We start from the raw sequence: 21165 nt of genomic DNA, 5'->3' as shown, positions 1-21165 counted from the left end.
TTACATAAGGAATTACATTTGCCGTTACAAGCGTGAAATTCGTTTTCTTTTCGAAGATATTTAAAAACAAAATGTAAATTAAAATTCCCTTTAAAAATACTAAATATCTTGAGATCTTATTGAGACCACTTTGAAAACTTCTATACACTATTCCAACTACAAGCGAAAAGTCAAATAAACAACATTTGACAGCAAATTGACGCGACATCATCGGTCGAGAACTTGATTAATTTATGATATTCACTATGGATTTGCGAAAAATGGCGTTTTGAACGTCGACGAAACTGTCATCCGAAGTTAGGAAGTAATTTATGTGGAAATAAGTAGTTAAGTGTAATAGTGTTGTATTATAAATAAAGATATATTAATCATATAACTTCACTTAATATAGTTTTTTAAATGACGTTTCAAAAGTGCTTGTAAAAGCCTACTTGAATAAAGTATATTTTGATTTTGTAATACGTAAATTTAAAGTTTGTTTATCTTTATTCCTACTTCGATTGGAATACGCTATAAGTATATTTAACTATAGTTGCAGAGCAATTTGTGACATTTACTTGGGAGTAGGGCTTTGTGCAAGCCCATCCAAGTTGGTATCGACTACTCGTCACGGTAGAAACCGTAAAACTAATGAGATTAGAAGACAAGTCAGTTTTGTTCAGTTCATCAGTTTTGTTGATTGGACTGTGAACTGTATTATTAAACATATGATAAATTGTATAAATTCATTTGAAAATAACCTTATCACTGGGATTTTAATAACATATATTTTAAGTACAGAACCTTCATTTAGAAATCAGACAGATTAACGAGAGACCGCTCGATGCTTAAGTGTATTGTGAACGGTCCATTATATTAAAAATATATAAAATATTGATTAAATTAAAAAAAAAAAAGGTAAATAGTTTTATTCGTAAAAAAAAAAAAAAAAACTATTTCAAATAAATTTATACAAATTATAAACTTAAAACGAAACAAATATCAAAATTTCATCGTTATATTTTATCTAGTTTGAACTGCTTCCTGCCGGATGGAACCGGTTTACATCTGAACGAATCAATCTGGTTATCGGGAAAGTTTCAGGACGTATTCCGTCGCTTTTGCCAAGATCATTTATGTACGCCTATTGCACTGTTCACAAAATTGTAATTTTCACTTTTTTTTTAGAAATAAGAATCCATTAATACTTATAATATTAAGAAAAATAAAATACTTTTAAGTTTATCCTTGACTCTTTACCGCATAATACTGTTCAATCAGTTATTTATACTTGGCAACTGGTAGCTTAACTGTAGACTGTATGGTGTGGTAGCGTCACCGGTCGAGCTACCAACGGCCGAGGCGATTTAGAGGTTTTCGTGTAGGAAGTGGAGTAGAGTCGCTTCGTAGTGTTTGGAGGCGTGCATCGCTCTTAAGGAGTGTCGTTCACCGGGATAGACCTGAAATATTATTAAACAACATATTAATCTTTCAGTTTAGTCGTGAGGTTTCTTTGGCAAAACCAGAGACGAGATGGCCCAGTGGAACCAAAGCAAGGCAAGGACTAAATTTCTATGTGCTTAATTTGTGTTTATAATTCAATGCCCTACCACCGAGTAAGCTTGCAGCGTCTCACTGCTTCCAAGAATTTGATCCTTATCAGCGACACTATCGAAGAATAGATTTAGTTCATCAAGAGCGGACCGAGATTTCTTTGAAGTTTTTTTTTTTATTATTCTATGTAGTTCACTTATGTTATAATTATGAGTATATTTATATATTCATTGTTAGTCGTCATCGCATCACACACGCAAAACACTAAACATATATCTAAGTACTTTTATATATTTATTACATAAAACTTAACAAATTAATTAATTCACAAGCATAGCCCAGCTCGCGTTCGCCGTGCGGCCGATCGGCAATTCTCGGCGCCGCTCGGGCGGCTCGGAAACTTTTCTTTCACTTAATTAGCCAACGGTATTAATAAGTATTTGTCTTTGGGTAGTTAAAAAATCCATCCTTTATGGTGTGTACCTGAACTCGATGTGGTTTCCCGAGACGTATCAGCTCGGAGAGCAGCGCTGCCGTGTGGCAGAAGTGTACGTTCTCGTCCGCTAGGCCGTGGATTATGAGTAGTCTGCCTTCTCTGTAAAACATTTATAGCAAATATTAAATTTTATACACAAGCCACCCCTTGTCGGTTTCACCTGGGATGTCGGTACATAAAACCTTCATATTGAAGATTAGCTTGGTGGTAGGGCTGTGTGTAAGCCTGTCTGGGTAGCTACCACCCAATCATCAGATATTGGCGATGAAAGGAATGGTTAATATTTCTTACAGCGCCATTGTCTATGGGCGGCGGTGACCACTTACCATCAGGTGCCCCATATGCTCGACGGCCAATCTGTACCATAAACATATTTAAGAACAAACGTACTAAGTATATTTTTAACAATTTACGTCCTAACGTTCATCACAATCGAATTGTTTTGAAAAGTTTTTGAACGGAAGAACTATTTCCATACTAATATTACGAAGAGTTAAAATTTATTCCTATGTATGTAGAGGATAATCTCTGGAACCGATGGTCCAATTCCCAAACCGTTTTCGTCGGTAGGAAGGTATATTACTCCAGAAAGCTATTCGGTCTGAATTATATTTATATCAGATCATGTTCTTTATTGTATATTGTTAATATAGATAGACAGACAGACAAGGCGACGTGCTGCCACCTAGCGGCGAGTAAGACCGGAAGGCACTCGGCGACTGACTTGTCGGGGAAGAAGGGCGCGTGGGCGAGCACGCTGGCGCGCGAGTAGGCGTGCGGCGCCCAGGCCGGCAGCCCCATGTAGCGCTCCGTGTAGGCCGTGTCGTACAGCCGCCAGCACGTCACGGGCGCGCCCGCCACGCACACCTTGAACACGTTGGGCCGCGTCGCCAGCCCCAGCAGCGCCAGGTACCCGCCTGCCACACACCACACACACACGTACGGTCGGACCGCACCGCCTCGACCGGTGACGCGCTTATTACAACATGTGTTTCACGGCTCGAACGTGTACTACGGAATAGATCCGGATATGTCATAGTGTGCGTCATACTTTGTGTAAAGTCAGCAAAAAAATATAAATTAGATTATTTCGTTTTATTGAAAATAAATTAATTTAAAGTGGAGGGAATTTCTTGATTAAACATACACGCGTTGTACTGTATATATCCGAATTACTTGTAGTTAATAATAATAATATAATATACGATAATCACCGTAACTCCAGCCGTGTATCGCGACTCTATCCATATCGATACAACCGGTTTCCTTCGCCAGCCACTGTAATACTTCAACCTGAAAAAAAAAAACATTTTTTTTATTGGTTTTCATTGGTGAGCAAATGGACCATCTGATGATATGTCTTCACTACCGCCCATAGACAACGGTGCTCTAATAAATATAAACCATTCCTTACATCGCTAATGCGCTACCAACCACCAACCTTGGGAACTGAGATAGTCCATATGCCTGTAGTTACACTGGCTCACTCACCCTTCTAACCAGAACAAAACAATAGTATTGCTGTTTGGCGGTAGAATATCTGATGAGTGGACGGTACCTACCCAGACGGGCTTGCACAAAGCCCTACTACCAAATAAGTTTAAATACCAACGCAAGTCTGGTATACTTGATAGTTACAACTAGTCTAACTAACTAGTCTTCGACCGCGGACTCACTTGCAAGAAGTCTCTAGCAAATTTTGGGTACTCCTTATAGTTCTCTACACTCGTTGAATGGTGTATGGACATTCTCATGGTGACAAGTTGAGAAGTTAAGACGTTTAAATGTAACAAACAAACAAATCAGCTTAGCATTTATAATATTAGTTAAGTTGAAAGTGAAACTCTAAAAATATAGGTAATTTCTAATAGCAAAAACTTCACTTGTAAAAAAATAAGTTTTAAAATAAATATATGAGGAACTACCATATGATTTATTTTATTTAATAACAAAAATATATTGGCAGCGGTGGGATTCGAACCCACGCCTCCGAAGAGACTGGTGCCTTAAACCAGCGCCTTAGACCGCTCGGCCACGCTACCTACAATTGCGTATAATGAAATATTTGACCTATTTCTTCTTCGATAAAGTATATAACACAATCTATATTTATATACTTTTACGGTCTCAGTTTAACACATCCCAATTAAAAAAATAAATACTCATACCTGATCATCCAGTTCAACCTGCCCCATTTTCCCCCGTATCGCCGCCTCCCACGCGCGGCCCCTGTGCTTGGACCCCCGCGAGTCCACGGCCACCACGTTGAACCCACGCGCCGCCAGCATGTGCATGCGGAGCTGACGGATACCCTGGAAATATTTATTATATTATCAGCGACGACCAAAACTGGAACATGTGGATCCTGGATTCAGCAGGAAAAAAATAATATATTCCTTCAATTGGCAATATAATTAATACACACTGCACGAGGAACTAATTTTTAAAGAGTTTAATTTTCTTAGGTACCTCTGCTTGAAACACTCTCGCCAGCACACAGGAGGTAGTCTCGCTCACTCACCCGGTAGCTGTTGGTGACGGTCTGCACCTCGGGCCCGCCGTACACGTGCAGCACGGTGGGGCGGCGGCCGGCGCCCCGGGCGCGCCACAGCGTGCAGTAGGCCCGCAGGCCGCACGACAGCCGCGCGCTCAGGATCTGCGGCGCCGGCGCGGCCGACAGCAGGCGCTCTGCAACGAGACGGCTACTTGAGGCGTATCCTGACGGTAGGACCGCCGGCGAGCTGGAGGTATCCAGGGGCGAGAGCTCTAGCGAGATTTTAAATTATCTGACTCGGACCGCACTCGTGACATAAGTTGAATCGACTATTAACCTTTAACGAGTACGGACACGTCGCTCTCGTCGTCGCCGTCGCCGGACCGACTGTCCCACGAGCCGTTGAACGATCGAGTGTCTGACGTTTCTGGAATTTAAAATTATCTGTTAATGGCTGTTTCTGTTTCGACTAAAAATGTTCTATTTGCACTCAAAACGTTATTTAAGAGACGTATTAATGTCGAATTGATATTAAATGTCTTAGCATAATTTAAAATCAATATATTAGTTTTCGTGACATTCTTAAAGAAAAAAAATGTTACGTAATGACGTCGCCTCACCCGGCCCGTGCGCGCGCTCGGCCAGCGCGCCGCACGCCCGCAGCGCCACGCACGCGCCGCCCGCGCCCCCCGCGCCCCCCGCGTGCTCCACGCGCAGCACGCGCGTGCTGGGCGCGCTGCTGATGTTTGACGACGTGATCACGGCCGTGGAGCACTCCTGCAAACGCCGATTTATTTAAGTATGCCGACTTCGAAACTGTTATAATATAAAGAATATTCATATTGAACCGAAATAAGATGGTCGTGCTATCGGGAAGCCAGGGTAACCGTCCAAAAATCAGTAATACCATATTTTTGGAACACATTATTGGCCACTACTGTCCAATAATATGTACATGGCAACCAAATTGGTGGTACCTTTCAACCCTATATATTTGTATAGTACACGTAGGATCTGTTGAGATTATTATTTTATGTGTAATATACCAACATCTGTACCAATTTTAGCTCTATGCGAATTATTGTAAGCTTGCCGCTATTTTTTGTCTATTAAGAAAAATATATTAATATAATACCTCATCCATGTCAACGGTATGCGAGTGCCCCACGGTGGTGAGAAGCGTGACGCTCTGCGGTGCGGGCGGATCGTAGGAAGTCACGTACAAGTGACGCTCCAGCGGCGTCTCCCGGAGCCCCACGAAGTACACCAATCCCCGAGACTCGTCCACCTTAAAATTTAATTAATTAATAACAGAAAAAAAATAACTTCGGAGTTCTGGTTTGCTAATTTATGGAGTTGGAAACTATGTAAAATTTTGGTCCTTCGAGCCGGATAAAACCGAACATTCACGAATCAAAACTTCTACCTATCAAACTTTTAAATATTGAACTAATAACGCCACGTTAATGCCATTCAGATCATTTAGTTTCCATTAAAAAAAAAATTACGATATTGGTAAGTGGACGAGCAAATGGGCCACCTGATGGTAAGTGGTCACCACCACACATAGATAATGGCGTTATAAGAAATATTTACCATTCCTTACATCACCAATGCGCCACCAACCTTGGGAACGAAGATGTTACGTCCCTTGTGCCTGTAGTTACACTGGCTCACTCACCCTTCAACCCGTAACACAACAATACTGTGTACTGCTGTTTGGCGGTAGAATATCTGATGAGTGGGTGGTACCTACCCAGACGGGCTTGCACAAAGCCCTACCACCGAGTATTAAAAAAATATCCTTTGACTTTAGTTATGTATGTCGTTCAAGTTCACACCATTATTATAAAAGACAGGTCATGTAAATCACCCATAAAGGATAATAACTCTTTAAAGTGCCAATGTAAATAGAGTACTTAGCTAATAGTAACATTTAACAATAGTCATACTTATTTTGTAAACTGTAAAATGTATACAAGCTTATTTTTGTAATATTTACTTTTGCACCAATAAATTATTTATTATATTATTAAAGTAAATATTTAATATCAATCAATCAATCAATCAAAATATAATTTATTCAAGTAGACTTTCACAAGTACTTTTGAATCGTCATTTAACAAACTATTTAAAGTAAATCTACCACCGATTCGGAATGTAGATTCTACCGAGAACAACCGGCGAGAAACTCAGTAGTTACTCTTTTTCAACGTCTTAAAATACAGCCACGTTTGTTAAATATAATCATATGTATCTTTAGATGTATTCATTGAAAAATATATTGATAATATTAATTTTAATTTGTTAAACGGATATGGTGGCTTGTATTCTGATTAAAGTTCATTAATGTTGAAAAAATGTCAACGATTTATCAATACAAACGTATTAAGTAAGACAGGTAGTAAACATACAATCATTTTATCTCTTTCTAAACATATATTTATGTATTATTTGTATTTAGTATATAATATAATTAATTATAGTTAAAAGTCTATGTATTTCTTATAAAACGATATTTGATATTGTACCTACACCATAATCATAATTTACAAATAATCTCCAACAGAATCAGGGTTTCTGGAAGAGATCTCTTGTTAGAGATAAGTTATCCTTTGTACACGTCTTTTGTCTATGTAATTGTCTATACATTTGTTGGTACATAAATAAATAAATAACTAAAAATAAATATATCTCACCCATATTTTCCTCCCCATCACCTCCCACTCCCCGCTAGTGACGGCCAGCTTGCTGATCACGCTCGGACCGAGAGCGTTCGATTCGTCTTCCGTCATCATGTCTATTACAGCTGTGGAAAATTATACATAAACTATATTAATAAATAAATAATAAATATCGGATTGAGCCGAGATGGCCCAGTGGTTAGAACGCGTGCATCTTAACCGATGATTTCGGGTTCAAACCCAGGCAGGCACCACTGAATTTTCATGTGCTTAATTTGTGTTTATAATTCATCTCGTGCTCGGCGGTGAAGGAAAACATCGTGAGGAAACCTGCATGTGTCTAATTTCAACGAAATTCTGCCACATGTGTATTCGACCAACCCGCATTGGAGCAGCGTGGTGGAATATGCTCCATACCTTCTCCTCAACGGGAGAGGAGGCCTTAGCCCAGCAGTGGGAAATTTACAGGCTGATTATGTTTATATGTAAATATTGGACAACATCACATACATCACTCTGATCCCAATGTAAGTAGCTGAAGCACTCGTGTTATGGAAAATCAGACGTAACGACGGCACCACAAACACCCAGACCCAAGACAACATAGAAAACTAATGTACTTTTTTTACATCGACTCGGCCGGGAATCGAACCCGCGACCTCGGGAGTGGCGTACCCATGAAAACCGGTGTACACACTACTCAACCACAGAGGTCGTCAAAACATCGATATAAGATAAAACAAAACTGATCTCTACGGGCGATCCCATAGAGTAAATACAGATTAATAATTTTGACAATCAATTGACGCCATAAAACGTAACTATAACGTTATTCATAATTGATTCGTGAATAAATGAGATTTTAATGTAGGTAACGTTATTAAAAAATTGTATAATTTCTTGAGGATATTGTAAAGTATTTACTTGGTGACCACTTACCGTCAAAGCCATTAAAATGTAAAAAAAAACTATATATATATAAAACCGAAATACCACTCACTGATTAATCACGAAATCTCAGAAACCATAACTAACTAACCTACAAACGTGAAATTTGGCAGGTAGGTTCCTTATAGGGCGTAGACATCCGCTAAGAATGGATTTCACTAAACTCCATCCCTAAGGGAGTTAAAACGGGCGTTGGAAGTTGGTGTTTTAAAAATTTCGCGCGCGTCGGGTTCAGCTAGTGCACGCATATACTAAGCGATCCCGTGGCGCCCGCCGAAAGACGGAGAGGGTACCGCTGGTTTTTTAGTGGGTAAACCCGGCGTACCTGGGCGCGCTCGGCGTCCAGGGCTCCGGGGAGTCCCACACACCCCCCCACCTTCCATCACGTGGGGGAAGCGCGTAACGCGTTTTTCCAGCGAGAAAAAAAAAAAAAAAAAAAAGTGCACGCATATACTGATCTTACAGGTAGCTCTCTTGGCCGGCACCGCACACGCGACTAGGTAGAGGTGCAAGTGGCCCGACTCCTCGGACGCCCAGATGAACCGCATGGTCCCCGGCGCGGCCGGCAGGAAGTGCAGGATGTCGTGCACGTTGACCCACGCGTCCGGCGCCGACTCGGATATCAGGACTTGGATTTGCTGAACAATTATTATTATATTATAAACTCTCGGTACCTTTTAGAGATATATGTACTGGAACGAAGAGAAATGATTACACGAGACCTATACGTTTGAGTACTTAAAACGAAAAAAAAAAAATATAGTTTAATTTATTTTTCTTTGGCATACACAAGCAACTAACTTTTAACCACCGAATCGTAAGACGGAGCTGATAAGTGCTTTTATTAATAAATTGGGTATTAAAAGTGACCTAGGATCAGGTTTGCCACAATCTAGGAGTCACTTGGCGAAGTGGGCCAGAAACGAGTTCGCACGGGCAAGGAGCGAACTCGATCCAGGTGAAATCCTACACAAAAGTGACCCAGAGAAGACAGCCGGGTCACAAGAGGTACTCGCCTGCTCGGCGCAGTGCGCGTGCGCGGCGTCCCCGCAGTCGGCGGGCTGCGCGCCGGGCGGCGCCGACTCGTACGCGCCCCGAGCGCTGAACTCACTGACCGGCACCAGCGCCAGCTCCAGGCGCTGCTGCTTGCGGTCCAGCAGCTGCACCCACACGCTGGGGGGGGATACATAGTTGCAATGTCGGTAGTCATAATTTAAAGCGAATAAATCTGCGAAGCGCAGCTCCTTATATATAAAAACCTTCTCCGAAGCGCGCTGTATTTTCTAATTTAATGTATACCGAATTAGTAGATTTGTCATTAGGCATTACAAGATAATCGAAGGCGTCTCCATATTTATTAGCATAGGTTTTGTATACTTCGTAACTTACTATGAGCCACAAGGTGTCCAGCCGACCCTCGCTAAGTACTCGAACCAGGGAAATGTCTCTTTGAGGGACTGTCTGAGCTGGTACCATCTGATGTCAGTTACTTCCATTGAATCGTTCGAGTCTGAAGCTGGGGGAACAGATTTCAAAAATCAAAATCAAAATATACTTTATTCAAATGGGCCCACAAAAGCCCTTTTGAATCATCGTGTTACAGTTTTGAATTAAATGTTAAGCTACAACCGGTTCGGAAAGTAGATTCTACCGATAAGAACCGGCAAGAAACTCATCAGTTACTCTTTTCCGCCATTTTAATTACAGACTTTTATATATCCTGCCTAGAATGCAATATATGCTAAGTCCACGCCTTTTTTTCTTTAATATAATCTTGTTTTGAGTAATACGCCTTATTTATCTGTGCTTTTTTGACATGAGCTTTAAATTTTTTAATAGGCCGAGATAAAAATAACTCTGGAATCTTATAATAGAAACGAATAGATTATTTTATAAATAATGTGTAGATTTTTTTTTTTTATGATATCCGTAGGCGGACGAGCAAATGGCCCACCCGATGGTAAGTGGTCACCACCGCCCATAGACAATGGCGTTGTGAGAAATATTAACCATTCCTTACATCACCAATGCGCCACCAACCTCGGGAACTGACATGTTACGTCCCTTGTGCCTGTAGTTACACTGGCTCACTCACCCTTCAAACCGGAACACAACAATAATGAGTACTGCTGTTTGGCGGTAGAATATCTGATGACTGGGTGGTACCTACCCAGGCGGGCTTGCACAAAGTCCTATCACCAAGCGTCAATGATATTGGGAAGGAAAAATATAAGTACCGTCATCAAAACAAATATTGCCAAAACTATCAAAAAACGAAACAAAATAATATGAGATTCAAATTGTACGAAAAATTCTTATATAAACCTTGTGGTGTGTGGTCGGAGTGCCCTTCCTGGTAATAGTCCAGAACAGTGGTGGGGGTCGCCTTCTGCAGTCTGAATGTAACCATCTTCAAGATTGATTTCGCATTCGGTGTGCCGGCGCGAGGAAATCTGAAATTGAAAAAAAAATACTATGAACAAAAAGCTAGAAATACTTTATCGATAATAAGGACGAGATTTTCATATGCTTAATTTATATTTATAATTGATCTCGTGCTTTGCGGCCGAAAACCATCGCGAGGAAACCTAACATAAACATAACATAGCCTGTAATTTTCCCACTGCTGGGCTAAGGCCTCCTCTCCCGTTGAGGAGAAGGTATGAGCATATTCCACCACGCTGCTCCAATGCGGGTTGGTGGAATACACATGTGGCAGAATTTCGTTGAAATTAGACACATGCAGGTTTCCTCACGATGTTTTCCTTCACCGCCGAGCACGAGATGAATTATAAACAAATTAAGCACATGTAAACTCAGTGGTGCCTGCCTGGGTTTGAACCCGAAATCATCGGTTAAGATGCACGCGTTCTAACCACTGGGCCATCTCGGCTCTCGGCTCGAGGAAACCTGCATGTGTCTAATTTTAACGCAATTATGCCACATGTGTATCCATCAACCGGCATTGGAGCAGCGTGATGAGTGGGAGGCCTTAGCCCAAAAGTGGGAAACTAACAGGCAGACTTTACATTACATTGGCCATGTTAGTGGTATTCGAATATCATCAAGTATCTTATCGGTATTATAAAAAAAAAGGGGAACACCCGATTGGAACAAAGAACGCTATATATTATGTATTAAATAACATAAGCAATTAAATAAACTAATAAATAAAATTGACATTAAAAATTACGTGTGAATTAAAACAATTTCAAAAAAAATAAATTTAAATAATGTTATATTAAATCGTATACACTAGAAAGAGAAGGGTAGATGAGATAAAGAGGGACAGGTCATCTGAGGGGGGGGGGGTCTTAACACTTTGTTCTTACGTGACGGTTTCTGCCAGTTCACTCTACTGTAAGCTACACAAGTCATTCTAAAACTTCATACCAAAAAAATGTACAGGCTCAATACAGACACAAAGCCCGTATAGTGGACACGTTTACAAATACGTTACTACTTGGTTATAGATAGCGTTTTGTTCAAACCCGTCTGGGTAGGTACCACCCACTCATCAGATACTCTACCGCCAAACAACAGTACTCAATATTGTTGTGTTCCGGTTTTAAGGGTGAGTGAGCCAGTATAACTAACAGGACGTAACATCTTAGTTCCCAAGGTTAGTGGCGCATTGGCGATGTAAGGAATGGTCAATATTTCATACAGCGCCATTGGCTGTGGGCGGAGGTGACCACTTACTCGTCCGCCAATATATGCCATACAAAAAAAATCATAAGATTGTATAAACACGTCCTAAGATACTTCAAAAATGACATAAAAAAATTGTGGTATTCACCTGAACTCCTCGACCTCGCCGCTGGAGCTCTGCGAGGACGGAAAGCTGAATATCTTGACATCGCTCTCATCGACTTCCTCGTACACTATCCGGAACACATCATCTGTGGAAGTGCCGTGTCATTAGATGTTGTCTGTCTGTCCCTGCTTATGCTCAGATCTTTAAAACTACGCAACTGATTTTGGTGAGGTATTTTTTTAATAGATAGAGTTATTTCAAGAGGAAGGTTTATACGTATAATACATGCACAATATAGTAGAGAAACACTGATAATTTTAGAGGTTTCGAACGTGATGTCGTAAATAAACACATTTGTTAAGCTTACATTGCAAACGCTCACTGAATCCTACGAGATAAATCAAAATAATACCTTAAATCGCATGAAATATGTAAATATAACGTTTGTTTATCTTTTTTCCTACTTCCATTGGAAAAGTTACACATCGTACGCCTAAATTCTTTCCGCTCAGAATGATGGCGTGGAGTAGCCTTGTGTATGCACAAACAATAGACTTAAAGACTGGACCTAGTGAGTCACGAGAACTTCATCGTACACAACTCACCATCTCGCTTCGGTTGCCACCAGATGCCCGTATACCGTGAGAATTCTTCCTGTGTGACGTAACACGGTACTCCGGCTTGGCGAGGATCATCAGCTAAACTAAAAACAAATGCCTGTTAATAGGACAACTGCCGAATTGAATTGAATAAAATTTTATTATTTGAAACCGCGTTTAATAAAATACGTTTAGCAATCAATATCATCACGCAACACGTGAACGCAGACTCACACAGGCACCAAGTAAACTTGTACATACACACACGGACACAAGGAGAAGCATACAACACTTTTAGAGTAATAGAAGATGAACGAGACTTTTACACACACAAACACGCTTAAACGCATACATTCATATCTTTTAGAGTAGAGATAGAAGACAAAAGTATCTCGCACACACGTACACATATCGTGTTTTCGTGTGTACGCATGTGTGTATAAGTTCACGCACGCAGCGCGTACATGCACTTTCTTTAGAGATATAGACAGAACGGGGAGATTGGACAATATTTGGACTTGTTATGTTATATAAATGGAAATGTTTTTTGTATCCGTCGAAAAATTAGCTCTCATCTCAGGGAGTTGCAGAAAAAAGGACATCAGTCAATCTATACGTATAATAAAATTGGTGTGTCTGTTTGTAATATTAAAATGACCACTTTTAACTAAATGCATATGTATGTATACACGGTACGTATACTAAAATAACATTTTTCTCAATTATTTTCAGTCCATCTGTCTGTTTGTTTGTTCCGACTAATCTCTGGAACGGCTGGACCGATTTTGACGGAACTTTCACTGGCAGATAGCTGATGTAATAAGGAGTAACTTAGGCTATAACGATAATTTTTTTGTTAAATTTAAACGCGCACGAAGTGGCGGGCGCTGTGAGTGATTTTATAAAAGGAGAATCCTCACCGCTCATCCCTTCCTTTGCAAGCGTATGTCAGTCGAGCCGGCCGTTTTAGATTATCACCCGCGAGCCATATATCTCCTCTCGCAGCGTGAGCCACAAGCGACGGCATCGAGGGACACATCGCGGGTGTTAGAGGCGCCCCCCAACCGGTACTGAGGGAACGGGGTACTAGAGGTGGTGACTGTAAACAACAAAATTTATAATTTATACATTTTAAAACAAGTAACACTATTTATGTATATTCCCCCCCCCCCTTATTTATTTCACCAATACATACGTAGTATGATTGTGGTCCAGTTTGAAATCAAATCAAATCAAAATACACTTTATAAGATTTTAAATTAACATGGTTATTTTTATTACTGTAAGTATTTGAAACGGGATATTTACCGTGTTTCTTATTTTTATTTGGTGGAGCTCGATATTTCGACATTATCTACGAATGTCTTGTTCACGAGACAAATGTTTGTCTCTGTTTTAAATACTGTTAGTAATAAAAATACACTTTATTCAAGTAGGCTCTTACATGAAATTTTGAATTGTAATTTTACAAACTATATTAAGTGAAGCTACCACCGATTCGGTGTGTAGATTCCACCGAAATTAACAGGCAAGAAACTCAGTACTTTCTCATAATTTAAGTGAGTGAGTAACAGATGAGTGAGCCAGTGTGATTAAAGGCACAAACTTCTTAGTCCTTAAGGTTGGTGACGCTCTGGCCATATAAGGAATCTATACTAATATTTTAAAGTGGTAATTAGTTTATTTATATGTGGATGGGGGGGGGGGCGTTAATCTCTGGAACTAATGATCATAATCTAAAAATGGTTTCACTGGTTGAAAGCTAAATTCTTCCCGAGTGCTATAGGCTTTATTAATAAACTTGACGGTGCGCAGCCGGGTCGGATCGTTAGTACCTAACATTTCTGACAGCGCCAATGTCTATGGATAGTGGTGACTTGCAATCATAGGACTAAATTTAAAATTTTAATTTAAATAAGTCCAAATTAAATTAAACCCATTCAAATCATATGAAAATAACCTGATTAGGCCCTTCCTCAGCTACAAACAGGGACGAGGCACACGGAAACAGCACCCTGCCGGTCTTCGGATGCAGTTCGTAGGACGCTATGCCCCACCCGGCCACCCTCTGACGCTCCCATAGCAGCTGTTCCTCCCTTGACCACTTCCCCGATGATACACCGAGCGCTATGTTTGATTCTATCAATGGTTTCCAATCTAACCTGGAAATTAAATAAATCCATTATAAGAATGATGACGATATCCTTCCGAATGATTACGACAAAGGCATTTTCAAAGAGACAATCCAACAACATAATAAGACGTATAGCGCCCATATCTCGGCTATCTGTCCCCCTGCTCCTGTAACACGATAGAAATCCTATATTTCCAGAGAGTTCGGGCACAGGACGAGCGACTTCAAATTGTTAGAGTTACAGTCAAATCAAAATATACTTTATTCAAGTAGGCTTTTACAAGCACTTTCGAATCGCCATTTAAAGTAAAGCTACCATCGTTTCGGAATGTAGATTCTACCGAGAAGAATCGGCAAGGAACTCAGTAGTTACTCTTTTTCAACATCTAAAAATACAGTCATGTTAGTTAAATACAATTATATATGTATGTCATGTCTCCTGCCTGGAAGTCAACAAGCATTAACTCCACGCTTTTTTATCATCAATATAATCTTGTATCGAATAATATGTCAACTACCAAATTCGGGCTGCAGTCGATTTCTTGATAGAAAAGCCTGATAATTATCGGCCTCCCCTCGGGATCTACAGGGTTATTAGCGAGCCACTAGGTGACTAAACAAACGATGCACTCACAGTCAGACGTAAGTAAGCGGATAAACTCATACTCTTAAAGTAGAAATTAATAAATGACAAAAATATGGCTAAATGATTGCTATTATAGATATATAATCAAGTTTAAAAAATATATAATACACCAGGGCCGAGATGGCCCAGTGGTTAGAACGCGTGCATCTTAACCGATGATTTCGTGTTCAAACCCAGGCAGGCACCACTGAGTTTTCATGTGCTTAATTTGTGTTTATAATTCATCTCGTGCTCGGCGGTGAAGGAAAACATCGTGAGGAAACCTGCATGTGTCTAATTTCAACGAAATTCTGCCACATGTGTATTCCACCAACCCGCATTGGAGCAGCGTGGTGGAATATGCTCCATACCTTCTCCTCAACGGGAGAGGAAGCCTTAGCCCAGCAGTGGGAAATTTACAGGCTGATTATGTTATGTTTATGTTACACCAGGGCCTTAGTTTCGCCCAACGCAACCGAGCCACAAGTAATTATAAACTTACAAAATATATAAGAACTGTATTTATTACGGAATAACGGACGATTGAGCAGGTTAGCCTGTTGAAACTGACTATCACCGCCCATGGACATAGAGGGTTTTTGTAATGCATAGTATAGTAAAGTTTAAAGCATGCAATTTGCACGTAAACGTAAGATTTGTCTGTTTCTATACCTTCGATTCGGATAGGGTATTTTATTTTAAGAAAAGTTTCACAGTGAAGGCGTTCGAAGAAATGATTTTGCGAAATTTTGTGTTCGATGACCCCATTCAGTGTCATTAGTTTCAGCACAAACAATGTTCTACACCTTTTTAAACATGACCATGAGGTAGCTATTGATGCATACATATTCAACCGCGAAACACCAATACTTCATCGTGTTCTGGTTTAAAAGATCAATGAGCCAAAATTACGACAGGCTCGAGGGATTTTGGTGGTACATTGACGAGATGACCGAATTGCAGGTTCAAGGCAAGAACCACTGAATTTCTGTGTGCTTAATTTGTGTTGTGCTCGGTTATGAAGGAGAACATCGTGAGGAAACCCGCATGTCTATTTTCATTGAAATTCTGCCACATTTTAATTTAGCAATTCGCATTGGAGCAGCGTACAGGAATTAGCTCCAAGCGTCCTCAACGGGAAAGAAGGCCTTAGCCCAGCAGTAGAACATTTCATGTTATTTTTTGGCGATGTAAACACAGCGCCAGTGTTTATTAAGTTCCACTTACCATCAAGTGGACCCTTTGGCAAACTGTTTTTTTTTTGCTCCGCAAAGGCAATGGCGCAAATCATTATATTTATACTAGCTGAACCTCATAAAATTTCGAGCGAATTTTATGAAACAAAATCTTCCAACCCGTTACTCCCTTAGGGGTTGAGTTTCGTAAAATCCATAGTGGATGTCTACACCCTATAAGGAACCTACCAGCCAAATTTCGAGTTTGAAGGTGTTATATTTTCTGAGCTTTCGTGAGTTTAACTTTGCCGATTAATAAATTCGAATCATTTGCAAAAAATACATTGTTAAATAAGGCATATTATTCATTAAAAGATTATACAGATGATAAAAAATCTGGAGCTAATACATGTTAACTTCCAGGCAGGATGTATTACATGCCTATACCATCGTATTCAACTAACATAATTTTGTATTTCTTAATGTTGTTTTCTTGCCGGTTCTTCTCGGTAGAATCTGCATTTCGGTGGGAGCTTCTGATTCAAAAGTGCTTGTAAAAACCTACTTGAAAGTATATTTGATTTTGATTTTTTAAAAGTATTTTTACATACAGATTAAGGGTGATGATTGGTTCAACATTAACCACCATTAAAATACTTTATTGCGTGAACGCTATCATTGCTCATTGTAAATTATATTAAATAAAATTTTAATTGGTATAATTTTAAATCACAAATCGATTGTTATAGAAAACTGTATTGTTTATAAAATTATCTCTCGTGATAATATTAATTGCTGATATAATAACAATCGTTTAATTAAAATCACTACAGCCGTTAATTAATTAATTTATTGATTTATTTATAAACAGTCGGTGTCACCTGGGATGGTGAAAGGATTCCGATATCCCATACATCCAAATGTATTCAAGCGTTTAAATGCTATGGTTAAATTAAGAAACTTCCATACATACAACATTGCTCGCTTTTTAGGCACGGCATTTAAATACCAACATTAATATAGTTACTATCAGTATTTAAAACGGGATATTTACCATGTTTTTTATTTTTATTTGATGGAGCTCGATATTTCGACATTATCTACGAATGTCTTGTTCACGAGAACAATCTCGTTCTCTCTGTTCGTTTTAAATACTGATAGTAATAAAAATAACCATGTTAATTTAAAATCTTATTAATATAGTTTTTTTTTTTTTTAACTTGCAATCTGCGGTATGAATTTAGAATAAGCACAAGCCCGATCTTAAAAGCTTATAAACTGTACTAAAAACAAAATGGAGGTCCTGAATAATTTATGATTATTTTTTTAACAGATTTTCATTTATATAAAATTATTACCAAAAACTTTTATTTTATGAGAGACCAGTGCTAGAACTCTTCAGGCTTCCCCTCAATGTGGCCCTGATTGTGCATGCCTTTTTCCAGAGGTGGAGGCGTAGGCAACGGCCTACAACCTCACGATTGAATGGTCCTTTAAACTGTTCTCACAGTGAGAGCAGACGGGTTAGTGTAAAGTTAAACAGAGACAGAGCGAATATTTTATTGGTATTTGACGTACCAGAACGATATTTATAATCTTTTAGATACGCTGAAAACGGTTAACCGTCAACATCGAATCGATGGCATCTGATATTCCGACGACATCCGATTTAAGATGTGTTTCGATATATCGAACACATGCCTAATATTTAGTGGACAACTCTTAGCCACTATTTTTTCGTCGCGGTCTAAGCTTCGACGGTCTATCTTCTAGATATATGTATATAAATGTAATGTTCACATGTAAAGTCGATCTACCAATTAAATAAAATTAATATTATATTTAAATATCAGCTCGCTGTGCACACACACCGTCTTCACCGCGCGCCCATTTTTATATATCCTCTTTTCCCGCGCTTTTGCGATGTGTGTCACTCGAGATGACAGATGTATAAAATACACAGATAATATATATTTATATAAAATATAAATCTAATGCTAATGAATATGTTACTATAGATCTGTGTACACTACAATAAATAATCAAGGATTATAACTAAAACTTAGGTTAACGTGTCCAAAACCAGTAGTTTAAAGGACCGTTTAATCGTGAAGCTCTAGGCCGTTGCCTACGCCTCCGCCTCTGGAAATAGGCATGCATAATCAGGGCCACAATTTTCTCGTCTGTTCTCACAGACGGGTTACTGTAAAGTGAAAGTGAAAAGGAGATGAAGCGAATGTTCAAATCGAATTCGATATCGCATTCGTTTCGTCTCTTTCTCATATATCGCACAATATAAAGTTAAATCGTTTTTTTTCAAATCGTCCAAAATCTTTTTCTTTCGGGCGGGAATTTTTTAAATCTTTATTTTTATTGTTATGACGTGTTTTTTTCGTACAATAGCACGAATATTCATTTAATTTATGCATTTTTTTTTTATTAATATTAAATATTACACTTGCCAACATTTACCCCATGCCCAATTGCTACTCGGCCAACTTAATCCCGATAAAGAATCCAACTCTTTGGTTTAAAATGTTCACAGGTTTTTTTTAACTATACACAGCTTTTAATTTTATTAAATACATAAATACTATTAGCACATAACACTATTAATAAATACTCCATCCTGATCTCCAGGAAAAAAGAATCTATGTCCTTGTATATTTAATAACTCCTAAATAGTATAATGTTAAGGACATATATATATATTTTTGAATATATAATCTTACTTTACAGCATATTTCAATTTATACTAATATTATGAATACAAAAGTAACTGTCTGTTACCTATTCATGCTTAAACCATTGAACGAAATACGAACAAACACAACTATTTCATAATAAAATCATTCAACTCGAATTGGAGATCCCGTCATTTTGAGTTAAAATCATTATACGTTTTGTATAATGTTTCTTTTTCTTTTATCCTATAAAGTAAATAGATGCATATAATTGTTTTGCTTAGTTAGTCTAGTGTTACTGTATATAATAATTAATATTAGAAATTTAAGTAAGATTGTTGATTTCTGTTAGGAGTTCTATTGTGTAATTCTGTTTGCTTGTTAAAATACATATAGTCTATTCCAACCACAAGAGGACGATGGTCAAATTAACAACTCTTGACATAGACTGACACAATATCATTGCTTGAATAATCTAAGATATAAATTTTTAAAAAAATGGCCATTTGTATGTCGATGTAATTATTGCTGGAATTTTGGGAGTCAAATTAAAGTGGATATAATTAATTTATTGGAAAAATGTTATTGTCTAAATCAAGATATATTAGTCACAAACTGTAAAGCAGAACTATTATAAATATATTATTTATATTTATTCATTTTTCAATTGGAATACACTACAAAAATACTATGTAATAATTGTATGTAAAAAAAAATTGTTTAATTGTATATATAACATCGGTCATTAATATCGTCTTTGTTTTAAACCAGTAAGATTGTTATGAAATGAATGCTACTTAGTGATAAGATCTATTGACATTCTTAAATTGTATAAAAAATATTACATTACGTATAAGAATAGTAACATTATATAAGATTATATTTTTGATTTAATTGTAAATATATTATATCCACCATTCCACTTTGGAGCATGGTGTAGTAAGCTCTAAAACTTCTCTAAAGATTTGCCCAGCAGCATATACAGCCCTTTACTTTACATTCAAATATATTTAATAGGAAAATCATTAAGTTTACAATTTTATTATTTAGTATAACTCTAACCTAAACAATCCATCTAAGTTGAACTTTAATCGAAAACACTAATTAGAAGAAGTTTTCATACTGTGATAATGAAACCATTAAAAGGTAAATAATTAAAGTATAATCACATCAATGTTTCTGTGCTTAAATTAAGTTTTAAGTTCAATAAACTTATTTCTTTATCATAGAATTATTTAGCAGTGTATCTGCATGTCCAAAAAGCTATAATAAATATTCTAAAATGAATTAGTATGTCAGGAATTTTATAATAACAAAGTAAAACTATTAAAAAGTTTTTAACTACCTTGCATTACTGGTCTGTTGGGTGGGGCTGATGTCGGTGTACAGGAGCGTGATCTCCCATCCGTTCTGCGGGGTCCTCAAGAAATATATCCTCGTTTTCCCATTACCAAGTTTCCTGAATGATATTGCCATGGGTACCATCGTGGACAAAGAGGATAGCTCTTTTCTTAAGTCGTGAACTGCTTGCCGTACCTCCGCCCAACTGTATTTCTTCGGAGTATCTTCACAATCCACAGCCGCAGCTCCATCTCCGGCTTCCCTTAACTCCATATTCACAGTTTCCATACAAAAAAATCTATTTAACGAAAAGCCCTTGTCATGACGACCCTCAACATTGAACTATGAATCTTTCAATACATTCGTGTATACTTGATTAATATATTTTAACTAATTTCATGGTTAAATGTATAATTTCGGTCTCATTATAATTTGTAATTACGTGATAATTATGAATATTTGTCTAAATCGAGCCAACACACTGATTTTTGACTTTTCTTGCCAAATGGCACAGATGTAAAAATAATCCGCCCATTACACACAGATATTAATGAAATGTCAAAGACAGCTGATAAACATTATAAAATATTGATTATCTGTAGCATCTGAAAACAGCTTACCAAAAGAAAATTATTTATTTAATTTATTTCTAGAAATTTTCTTTACATATTCGTGAAATGTAATTATATTGTATA

General features: G+C 38.2%; 1 protein-coding gene and 1 non-coding gene across 2 annotated transcripts; both read right to left on the bottom strand.

Moving 5' to 3' along the window:
- Positions 1-908: 908 nt before the first annotated feature.
- LOC113395800 (dipeptidyl peptidase 9) lies at positions 909-21003 on the bottom strand. Its single transcript, XM_064219684.1, has 19 exons — positions 20475-21003; positions 14472-14673; positions 13432-13610; positions 12518-12615; positions 11955-12057; positions 10481-10608; positions 9545-9671; positions 9172-9328; positions 8619-8793; positions 7223-7332; positions 5659-5811; positions 5144-5300; positions 4861-4950; positions 4551-4717; positions 4198-4341; positions 3244-3322; positions 2754-2946; positions 2017-2128; positions 909-1439 (listed from the first exon to the last, which is right to left on the bottom strand). Exons 1-19 carry the CDS (start codon positions 20756-20758, stop codon positions 1347-1349), a joined length of 2751 nt encoding a protein of 916 aa, XP_064075754.1. The 5' UTR covers positions 20759-21003; the 3' UTR covers positions 909-1346.
- Trnal-aag (transfer RNA leucine (anticodon AAG)) lies at positions 3990-4071 on the bottom strand. Its single transcript has one exon. It is a non-coding gene; the product is annotated as a tRNA-Leu (tRNA).
- Positions 21004-21165: the final 162 nt, after the last annotated feature.

This window comes from Vanessa tameamea, chromosome 29 (genome assembly GCF_037043105.1).
Source record: "Vanessa tameamea isolate UH-Manoa-2023 chromosome 29, ilVanTame1 primary haplotype, whole genome shotgun sequence".
Taxonomy (NCBI): domain Eukaryota; kingdom Metazoa; phylum Arthropoda; class Insecta; order Lepidoptera; family Nymphalidae; genus Vanessa; species Vanessa tameamea.
Note: the sequence above shows the minus strand (reverse complement) of the source record. Positions and strands in the feature narration are given on the sequence as shown.

What these genes read in the sequence shown, in the direction of transcription:
- LOC113395800 (XM_064219684.1), bottom strand. Translation starts at nt 20,758, where the DNA reads ATGGAAACTGTGAATATGGAGTTAAGGGAAGCCGGAGATGGAGCTGCG. An exon ending in TGGACACCTTGTGGCTCATA is followed by an intron (nt 9,329 to 9,544) that starts GTAAGTTACGAA and finishes ATCCCCCCCCAG; the next exon opens with CGTGTGGGTGCAGCTGCTGG. An exon ending in CCGTCACCAACAGCTACCGG is followed by an intron (nt 4,342 to 4,550) that starts GTGAGTGAGCGA and finishes AAATATTTCCAG; the next exon opens with GGTATCCGTCAGCTCCGCAT.